We start from the raw sequence: 11,091 nt of genomic DNA, 5'->3' as shown, positions 1-11,091 counted from the left end.
ACGCCATCAATTTTCAGGACAAACTGTCTGTGCAGCAGGCCCCAGGTGTGAGGGGTGAGGAGCGGGGAGGTCGTAGATGCCACCGACGCAGCCTGGCCTGGGCCACAGGGCCCAGGAAAGGGGATGGAGCTATTTTAGGTCAGTGTGGGTACAAGTGCATGTTTCCACCACGTTCCTCGGGCTCTCCCATTCGTGCCCTTCTTCTCCCATTCTCTAACCCCCTCCTCTCTCTTGTCCTGTCCAACCGTTCATACCCGAATCCCCCTCTTCTTCTCTCCCTGCCTCATTGGCCCTCCCAAGTACCTCCCCAGTACCAACTACTGTTGTCTCCTCAATCAGTTAAAACTGACTGCCTAGCAGCAAACTGGGAAATCGCTCAGAGCAGCGGACTCCAAGTTTACATTTACCCAACGACAGAAAGAGCAAGCTTGGTGCTCCGGGAGCTGGTGAGAAATCACTCACAGTGCATCTGCCATCAAGTGGACTGGATACACTTCCCTTTTGCCCCCCACATTATAAAGCGTCAACCCCATTCAAAAGGAAGCTGAACAGTGAAAGAAACAAAAACAAAACAAAACACAACAAAGGCCCCAAAGCCCCTGCTGTGCTCTATGAGGCATCCCTCATCTGAGGATGGGCAGTCAGGTAGTGAGGAAACACACTGTAAGGAATCCTAAAATGTCTGGAGACCTGCCACGATGTGCCCCGTCCCAGAGCATCAGAACTGGTGTGGAGGGAAGGCAAGCGCTCGGCATGACCAACACCGAAGCCTAATCCCAACCTCTACTGACTGATCCCATGCGCGTTTCCTATTTATCCTTATCTCGGCATTTCTGGGCCTGGCAGAGCATGATGGATTTACTGTGCGCTGACGCTGCTCTGGCTTTCCTGACTCTAGAGCTCAGAGCTGCTCTTCTGGAGAAAAAAGTCCTCCAAGGTAATTCTAAGCAAGAAAGCGCACAATGTCTGTTTATCAAGGACAGTGTTGCAAAGGGACAGGATTGTAGACACAGAGCTCACTGAGGTGTTTCTATCCGAGGAGCACAGCAGCAACAGCAAAGACGGGAAGAACACTGGAGGGCCAGCTCCCCAGGGGCCGAACGTGGACATGGCTGGAGGGGCTGCAGGCGCTGCCAAGGGCCACAGTGAAGCAGAGCCACTGGAGACACACGGGCTGCAGAAGGGCCGCGTACAGACTGTCTGCTAAGTGTGGACGAACGGGGGCAGAAGCACAAGTGCTACGGGCTAGAGACACAAGCAGAGTGGAGGCTGACCACTTAGTTGAATGCCTTGATGTGAAAGGGGGCAGAGACCTAGGACCAGAGAATTGCTTCCTTTGGGATGTGTCCATTCTTAATCTCCATCATAAGACATGTGGAGCATATGGTCTCTTAAGTTCCTTCCAAATCTAAAACCTTAATTCCTAAAATTTAGAAACCTAACTCCGCCTGCAGGGGGAGGGACTGTTAGCCTCACACAACAGAGCACGCAGGGCACCAGGTGACCTTGACGCAGGCAGCCCAGCTGGTATGTGCAGGACCAGCCCGGGCTACTCCCACTGCACCACTGTGCATCTCACGGTGCTGACAGGACCTAACTAGTCATTTTCTGAGTCACCCATCTACCCTGGCTGATTGAAAATTCACACCAGGAAGGGAACAAGACAATCACAGTATAACAAAGAGAGCCATCATCTTTTTTCTATTTCATAAGCTTTTTCTTTCCTGTTTGTAAATTTCAACTGGATGTGTCCTATACTGTTTCATAATAATATAATGCTGGTGCAAAATACATCAATGGTAATACTCTGGGCATGTCTAGGAAAAAAAATGAGATGGAGAAAAACCAAGATGAATGGTAGGTATGCCTTAAAGATCAACAGGACTTTGCTACTCCTCAGGGAAGGTGATTCCAAATATACTTTTCCACTGCAAGCATAATGACGTGTTGGAACTGTGGTCTATAACCAAAGGGTTTATAGGAACGTGTTATAGATTTCACCATTTCATGCTCTCCACTCTCCTGGAGCTACATTCTAGCCACAAACCTGGATTTTCTTCTTGTTCAGAAATGAATTCTAACTAAGCCGTCCCCGCCTAATTAGACTGGATATGAAGTATTAATTTATGTGCTACTTAGTTAAAAAAAAATGCTTACCTGCTTGCTTCTAGTGCAGAGGTTTCTTTAGAACTTTGTGAATTTAAGATTTTTTCAATCTTTTCAACTGATCAAATAACTTGTATAAGCCTCAACACACATATCTATAAAAATAAAAATTAAGCAAACAAAAAACGTCACCATCTTTACTCTTAATCATCTTTATTTCCCATGCTAAATGCAGGAAAATATAAGACCAAAAGTTAACTTCAAATATATAGGGCATGCTATATTTTGAATATTTCTATGAAACACAGAATTCTCAAGAATTCAAATCTTAGTTCTAGAATAAGCATACTTCCATATTGCAAGTTTATAAAGAAAAAAAAAAACCTAGACTTTGCTTTCTCATATTCTATACTCCTATTTCTTCTTTTCCCCATCCTGAATCTTTCTATGGGCATTACTTTCCTATTTTTTAAAAAAGATTTGTTTATTTGAGAGAGAGAGAGATTGCATGTGCGCGTGCAGGGGAGGGGCAGAGGGAGAGAGAGACTCTCGAGCAGACATCCTGCTGAGCACAGAGCTCAATGCGGGGCTCAATCTCATGACCCTGAGATCATGACCTGAGCCAAAATCAAGAGTCAGACGTTTAACCAACTGAGCCACCAGGCGCCCCTCCATTTGTTTTCTTATGGCCCTTTATTCATGTTTTAACCTTGGCTTCCAATCGTACTTACCCTCTCAGTTTACATGTGCATATACCTATATGGCCAAGCACCAAATCATTAAAGACCTTTTACACTACAAATATTATCAAAGAGGTTGAGGAACATTATGAAAACTCTCATCCTTAAAGAACAAAAAAATACAAAGTCATCCATTCAATAAATAGTTACTGAACACCCCTGGGAGCTCGACATTCATTCCGACGGGGAGTGGGGAGGAGGGGGACACGAGAAAATAAAGCAAGAAATACACCCTGCTCTCATAAAGCTTACTGTTTTGTCTGGAAGCGCATGACAAGAATTCTTTGGATGAAAGCTGTGAGGAGATCCAGAGGCGAATTAAACAGAAGGTCCCTCAAACAGGCTCTCTCCCCACTGAGATTTTAACAAATATGCTAATAATACACATAGAAAACATTGTACAGAGCAGCAGGAGAGAGTCAGAAGCCCAGACTCCCAATGCCCGCTGTGCCCCTACATCGTTATGATCATGAAAGACATCAGGGACACTTGAAACTGGAGATAGCACTAAGGGGCACACTCCCGGGGTGAGCCCTCAGATGTACAGAGCCGTTGCCTGTCTCACACACCTGAAACTAAGCCAACACCGCATGCTAACTACTGGGAATCGAAAAAATTAAAGTGAACACCAGAACATAAAGAACACAGGATCAGAAAATAACAACAAACCTACGGCAGAATCCTGAGTTTGCTTTGGAAAGCCCACTTCTCCCCTAGTCTCTAATATAGGCCTATTTTCTTTACAGGGGCGCTGACAATTTATAGAGTCGTTAACTGTCAAGCGCTGCACCGACAACAGTTATCACTGTTTCTTGTTCTGGAAAAAGTGGGTGGTCTTGAGATCGTGTGGGTACCTCTAAAATTCTGTCTTATTATTTCAGGTAGATAACGTGACATAATGCATAAAATGCACATGCGTGAGAGCTTTGAAAAAAACCTGAATAGTGCTGACAAGCTCGCAGAGACAAGAGGAGAGGGCTTCAACTGGCAGGCAGCATAAGAAATCTACTGGAGGGTACCTTTTTCTTCCTTATGTCCTCTTGTTTACACATTCGTTCATCTACTGCCCGAATTCCTTCACTGACAGATGACCTGAGACTCTTTAAAAGAATAATAAAAAAACACATTACAGACATTGTTTTGTCACATTATCAAGTTCCTACATCTCATTCAATTCCACAGAACTTAATACCTGTGCACCAGTACTATGCAGATATTGACCAAAAAAAAAAAAAATGATATACCAGACACAGTTACTGTTGAGGGGACTCATGATCTGGGGGCATAATGACACGAAGGCAGGGTCGCATGGCCAGAAGAAGAATGACACATATACAGTGAAAGTTATGGGGATGAGGGGGCTTAGAATGGAGAACAGATAATATGAAGCAAAGTACAGGAGAGTCTGGAAATGCGACGGGGCTCGAATCGGACTCTGAAAGCCATGTGTACACAGCTGCCGAGGTAGGGAGGGGATGGGGAGCAGATGTAAGTGCAGACACACTCAGGGACAGGGTCAGACAGGCACACAGCCATGTGCACTTCAGGCTTCCTTCTGGAGAGAAGCAGAAATAGGAATGGAGGGCCAACTTCACTGAGATGAGGTCTTTAGATTCTGCCTATTTTGGAGAACGAGAGAATGTCAAAGCACTGATGCATGATGATGAAATGTGGGTATGGAAATACCAGGAATCAAGAATGAAGAACAGAAGACCAGAAAAAGGCAGAGCGCAGAGGTGGAGAAACATGCCCAGAAGCTAATGAATAAAGAGATAATTAGGAAGTAGGGCCAAAACAAAGGTTAACAGAAACAACTAGAATGAAGTAGGCATATCACAAAAATTCCACAGGAAGGTGAATTAATTCACTCCATCAACATTATGAAACCCCTCCTGGACGTCAGTATTGTGGCAGCCCACAGGGATACAATGAAGACAGATATAGTCGGATCCCTCAGTGGTCTGAGAATCTCACAGAACAGCTTCAGAGTTGGGACCAGAAAGGCAGGTCAGGCCTGTGGCTGAGCAGGACCAAAGTGGCCATAAAGACAGGCCATGGAAAAGGGAGGGGATTCCGTGATGGCAGGGGGTGAGGCGGGACGGGAGCCTGTGTGAGTAGAGCAAATCTGCCTCCAGGGAGGGGGTTCGAGAGAAGAGTGGGAGGCCAACGGAAGGCTAGGCTTGGGAAACAACACCACTATAAGGCCCCCCGAGGAAGAGGCACACCAAGGAGGCAGTGGGAGAGCCCCACAGTGGCTGGTGTGGAATCCAACAGTGGACCATGAAAATCCCTTCCATTCCAAGGAAAAGTACCTTTAACAAGATTTTGTAAAATTCAAATGAGACATAAACCATGGAAAGTATTGGCTACCTCAAGGCACAACTCAAGATTTTTACCTATTTCACGAACTCTTTCCTGCCTGCCCCTCCCCTAGGCTTCTCAGCACTGATATTTCCGTTACTCTGCATTTTTCTTGGTTCTAACCATGTACTGTGTCTTCCCTAAAATTATGTTCTCCTTATATTCTCTATAGGATGCAGGCACTGTCTAAGGGGAGGGATGCACGAGGCCATTCAAGCTAGAGGAGACACACAAGGAAGAATGGTGCCGTTTATGACAAGTTTACGACAGGGCATCAGAACGGACAGAGGCCAGAAGTCAGGGCACCAGACACAGACGGGGCGGGGGGAGACAGGGCAGCACAGTTTTCTGTTAGAAGTGATGCCACAATTCCCCCTCCACTGTTCACCCAGGTGGAGTTCCTATTCCCAATGGCTTAGAGGTGGGGAGTCCCATTCCCACAACAGAGATTTTTCTGAGAGAAAATGCAAATGTAACATTTATTAAGTATTACATTTTATTTATATTATCCTTCAGTTCCATTAAGGATTACACAGTTTTTGTAGATCAGCCCAGGAACCTAATCACACGTAGATTACGTGTGTGTGTGTGGGGGGGGGGTATTTACAAGATTACAAAATGTTAAAATACAAGTCATTCGTAAGTTAGAAACCACTTACATATGACCAAAGTGGCATTAATAAGTTGAATTTGGAAATATGCTTCCTCTCCCCTGACATCTTAAGGTTGTCTACTCTGAGAATATGTCTTCTTCAAATCGAACATGTTTTTTGAGGTTTTTAGCATATGCAAAAACAAAATCATTTACAACTCTTCTGAAGGTGAATATTATAATCATGAACCGCTAAAATATAACCACCAGTACCACCCAACTAACAGATGAAAAGAATTCTTAGAGAAAAGCCGACGAGGTCAACGGGCGTCACAGCAGACTGTTTTCATTAATTGGGGACTTACCAGAACTTCTTGTAACTGTCCCAAAGGCACAGAAAGTTGATTGAGGGCTTTGTCCATGCCAACCTAAAGGCAAAACCAGGTTGGCACAAACACATCACGATAAGGAGTAATAGTGATGTATCTATTTAACGATCAAAGCAGTACCAGATTTAAGTTATTTTTTTGGCACAACCGTATTTTGCTACATAACTAGCTAAACAACAGAAGTGTTATTTGGCCATTAATGTAGTTCATAGAATATGAAAAAAATCTGTTGAAATACATGAAACTATAAAAATAAGGGAAGTCATGAGAAACGAAAGTTTCCTTTAGAACAATTTGCCTTTAGATGACATTTTAAATGAATGTGAAAAATTTTCACAGAAGGTGAACAGTTCTCTGTCTGTAATTGATGATACTCAGCCAGCTGATGTGAAAGTCTGACGGGCTATGTCTCTCTTAAACATTATTATAAGCCTTGAGAAAAATAGAAATTAAACAGAAGTAAAATTTTCTAGGTTTTAAATCCTATTGGGATATTTATCTTAGTGGTATATTTCCCAAAAGCAAAAGTGCATCATTAATTTTAATGCTTCTTCAAATTCCCACGGAGCTGCAACATTCTGTGCTTCTCTAGACAAACAGATTTAAAACAAAATGAAGCATCAACAAGGAGACTTTTCTGCCAAGTAACAAAATTCAACATTTCTAAACGGCTTTTACAAACAATTGATAAGCTCACTGCAAATCATTCTTATATTTTTATAAAACCAAACTTTTTAAATATCAATATTGGCCAATGTTCCCTCAACCTAGCTCTGGCTAACAGATATACCTGGGAGTAAATTAAACATTGTAAGAGTGGTGGACATTTGCTCCTACAAATTAGTCTAAATCAAGGAACACTTCAGGGTAATCACTTCGCAACTAATAAAACAACCCCTTGGGTATTATTATACTTTACTTTTCACTGTTGACTAATGAATTTGAAACATAATCAAACTAGAGCACCCTTAAATGAATAAAAACTAAAACAAACAAAAGATGTATTCCAAAAAGTTTAGTTCTTTTATTAATGAAATTGGTAATTTCTTCAAGTTTCTGGTGGGGTTGGTGGGGTAATCAACTGAAAGCTTTCTAAAAACTCTGCCCTTTTAATAAATATGAAGGAGAGAGAAGGTGAGTGTGTGTGTGTGTGTGTGTGTGTGTGTGTAGAACTTGTGAATTTCAGGCTTACCAAGTTTGTGGAAAGGTTGACAAAATCTGCATAATCCTTGTTGATGAGCTTGACCATGGCTATTTTAAGAAGTTTATAGTAGAGTTCCAGATCTCCTCTTAGTTCCTCCAGCTGGACACGCTTCCTACAGTCAGACACAAAGTGATCGACGTCGAAATCTTCCTGAAAATCAAACCAGAAAGAAAAAATGATTGCACTGATACCACATTTTACATAGAAAAATAAGATCAGAGAAAGAATAAGAGGCCGTATTACTGCAGGGGAACACACACAGGGACATCAGGGGGTCTGCTCACTTCCTAAGATTATGGGAAAGGGGGCCCTACACCAAGACCATTCTCTCCTGTTGCCTAACTCTACAGGCATTTTATTTCTTTTAATTATACATTTCAAAGAGGCTCTTCTCAAAATAGAAACAGCTTTTTCTTCTTAATTTTAAAAGTAACAAATGTTCACTGTCAAACTTTCAACCAAGCAAGAAATACTTATGTAAGAGAGAAAAAAAAAAATCACCCACTCTCTAATGCTCTGCAGTTAAGCACTGTTAATGTTTATTTTTCTTCACTATTTAACACAGCGATTCATATCCTTCCAGACTTTGTTTTGGTCTTTCTCTATACTTTTTTTTTTTTAAGATTTTATTTATTTGAGAGAGAGAGATGGAGAGAACAAGTGGGAGGAGGGGCGGAGGGAGAAGCCAGCTCTCTGCTGAGCTGGGAGCCTGATCCCAGGGTTCATTCCAAGACCCTGAAATCAAGACCTCAACCGAAGGCAGACACTTAACTGACTGAGCCACCCAGGTGCCCTAGTCTGTCTCTTTAAAATATAAATTACTTTTGGGGTGCCTGGCTGGTTCAGAGGGTTAAGGCCTCTGTCTTTAGCTCAGGTCATGATCCCAGGGTTATGGGTTCAAGCCCCGCATTGGGCTTTCTACTCAGCAGGGAGCCTGCTTCCCTGTCTCTTTCTCTGCCTGCCTCTCTGCCTACTTGAGATCTCTGTCAAATAAATAAATAATTTTTTAAAAAATAAAATATCACTTTTTAAAGAAACTGACATATAATGGACACATGTTAGTTTCAGGCGTACAACATAAAAATTCCATATTTTTATCTGTTGTGAAATGATCACCCTAAAACTAGTTAACATCCATCACCAAACATACACATTTTTTTCTTGTGCTAAGAACTCTTAAGCTTTAGCAACTTTAAATATATAATAATATAGGGCACCTGGGTAGCTCAGTGAGTTAAGGCCTCTGCCTTCAGCTCAGGTCATGATTCCAGGGTCCTGGGATCGAGCCCCACATCAGGCTCTCTCCTCAGCAGGGAGCCTGCTTCCTCCTCTCTCTCTGCCTGCCTCTCTTCCTACTTGTGATCTCTGTCAAATAAATAAATAAAATCTTAATATATATATATATATATATATATATATATATATATATATATACACACACACACTATGCAGCCATCAAAAGAAATGAAATCTTGCCATGTGCAATGATGTGGATGGAACTAGAGAGTATGCTGAGTGAAATAATCAGAGAAAGACAATTATCATATGATATGAGGAATTTGAGAGGCAAATTGGGGGGTGTGGGGGTAAGGAAGGAAAAAAATGAAACAAGATTGGATTCGGAGGGGGGCACCTGGGTGGCTCAGTGGGTTAAAGCCTCTGCCTTTGGCTCAGGTCATGATCCCAGGGTCCTGGGATTCAGCCCCACATCGGGCTCTCTGCTCAGTGGGGAGCCTGCTTCCTCCTCTCTCTCTGCCTGCCTCTCTGCCTACTTGTGATCTCTGTCTGTCCAATAAATAAATAAAATCTTTAAAAAAAAGATTGGATTGGGAGGGAGACAAACCATAAGAGACTCTTAATTTCACAAAACAAACTAAGGGTTGCTGGGGGGAGGGGTGTTGGGAGAGGGTGGTGGGGTTGTGGACATTGGGGAAGGTATGTACTATGGTGTGTGCTGGGAAGTGTGTAACCCTGACAATTCAGACCTGTAACCCTGGGGCTAATAATACATATTTCTAATAAAAAATAATAAAATAAATATACAATAATACACAGTATTATTTACTACAGTCACTATGATGTACATTACATCCCCAGGGCTTATCTTATTAACTGGAAGTTTATACCACTGGACCCCTTCATCTATTTCCTCCACAACCTCGCCTCTGGCAACTACCAATCTGTTCTCTATGACTTCATTTTGTTTTGTTTTTTAGATTCCACATGTGAGGGAGATCATACAGTATTTCTCTTTCTCTGTCTGACTTATTTCACTCAGCAAAATATCCTCAAGGTCCATCCATGTTGTTGCAAATGGCAAGACTTCCTTCTTTTTATGGTTGAGTAATATTCCATCGTATACACACACATTTTCTTTATCCATTCACCCCGTTGGTGACACTTTAGTTATTTCCAAGTCTTGGATGTTGTAAATACTGCGATACTCACTACTGTGAGTTTGAGTCTTGCTGGCCGCTAGAGCCAGGTGATCTAGAGGTATACACTGGGTAGCAACTGCAAACCTTGGGGCATCATACAAGCATTCAAGCTCCTTTCCAGGAGATAACAGAAAGCAGAAGCGAGGCAGAGGGACAGCGCAAAGATGGTACCCATCAGCTCCATCTTTGGAGAATACCTTACTAGGCTCCTAGATCCATGTTAAATTAGATGCCTGCCCCTCAGGGCTTTAAGATAAGCAAATGAGCCTCTTTCACAGAAATCTGAATGCATTTCAGTCTGCAAGTTCTGTGCTGAGTTCCAGGGTGGGTAAGTCTACTCGCGCGACTGTTTAAGAACTGTTTCTCAGTTTGCCTTGTGGGTCTCATGGGTGCAAGCTCTGATGGCTTTCAAAGCTGGATGTTTTGGGGTCTTGTCTCTTAGATGTACGTCTTGAAAGTTGGAGTGCCAGAAGTGGGGCTCAAACCCTTTGCTCCTCAGGGAGAAGCCTGGGGTTGTGAGTACCCTCCCAATCCCAGGTTGCTGTACCAGGGGTGGGGTTTATGGCAAGACTGATTCTTACTTCAACATAGGTTTTTTTCCTTACTCACCTAATGTGTAGGAGTCACTCAGCTAGTTGTAGGGTTTTTTCCACAGGAAATTTGTCCATATGGAGCTATAGATTCAGTGTGTTATTTCATAGAAGAGATGAGTTCAAGATCCTCCTATGCCACCATCTTGAATGGAAACCCCAGACCTTCTCTATGTATGTGTGTACACACACATATGTGTACACACACACACACACACACAAATATTCATGCTCTTCTAATCTATTTCCCATCTAGGGGCACCTGGGTGGCTCAGTGGGTTAAGCCTCTGCCTTCGGCTCAGGTCATATCTCAGGGTCCTGAGATTAAGCCTCACATCAGGCTCTCTGCTCAGCCAGGAGCCTACTTTCCCCCCTCTCTCTGCCTGTCTCTCTGCCTCCTTGTGACCTCTCTCTCTGTCAAATAAATAAATAAAATCTTAAAAAAATAATAAAAAAATAAAAAATAAAAACCCATTCTATTAAAAAAAAATTCCCATCTAAAAATATAACTTGAATGTCTTTATGTAAAACACATACATTTCTATTAATATTTTATGTGCATGCTGAGTGTCCCATTGAACATATGTTCCAAGTCTTTCATAACCTATTTCCAAGTATTGGTCTCACAGGATTAGCTATCCTGTGTTTCCCCTTTACAATACTGTGATACC

At 42.5% G+C, this 11,091-nt stretch overlaps 1 protein-coding gene across 2 annotated transcripts; it reads right to left on the bottom strand.

Moving 5' to 3' along the window:
• Positions 1 to 793: 793 nt before the first annotated feature.
• Positions 794 to 7,830, bottom strand: LOC131835652 (conserved oligomeric Golgi complex subunit 2-like). Of its 2 annotated transcripts, XM_059180079.1 has the most exons (4): positions 7,381 to 7,830; positions 6,165 to 6,227; positions 3,866 to 3,946; positions 794 to 2,261 (listed from the first exon to the last, which is right to left on the bottom strand). In XM_059180079.1, the coding sequence occupies exons 1-4, from the start codon at positions 7,435 to 7,437 to the stop codon at positions 2,229 to 2,231; spliced, it is 234 nt and encodes a 77-aa protein (XP_059036062.1). In that variant the 5' UTR covers positions 7,438 to 7,830; the 3' UTR covers positions 794 to 2,228. The 2 variants fall into 2 exon arrangements, with proteins under 2 accessions (XP_059036062.1, XP_059036061.1); XM_059180078.1 differs by lacking the exon at positions 794 to 2,261 and having other exon boundaries at positions 3,622 to 3,946.
• Positions 7,831 to 11,091: the final 3,261 nt, after the last annotated feature.

Source organism: Mustela lutreola, chromosome 7, assembly GCF_030435805.1.
Source record: "Mustela lutreola isolate mMusLut2 chromosome 7, mMusLut2.pri, whole genome shotgun sequence".
Classification (NCBI taxonomy): Eukaryota; Metazoa; Chordata; class Mammalia; order Carnivora; family Mustelidae; genus Mustela; species Mustela lutreola.
The sequence above is the reverse complement of the archived record's forward strand: the minus strand, read 5'-3'. Positions and strand labels throughout refer to the sequence as shown.

Bases quoted from the DNA above. Each gene is read 5' to 3' on its own strand.
- LOC131835652 (XM_059180078.1), bottom strand. From the start codon at position 7,437: ATGGTCAAGCTCATCAACAAGGATTATGCAGATTTTGTCAACCTTTCC. The intron at 6,228-7,380 runs GTAAGCCTGAAA...TTTTGCCTTTAG, and splicing joins TCAACCTTTCCACAAACTTG to GTTGGCATGGACAAAGCCCT. The intron at 3,947-6,164 runs GTAAGTCCCCAA...ATTCTTTTAAAG, and splicing joins GACAGTTACAAGAAGTTCTG to AGTCTCAGGTCATCTGTCAG.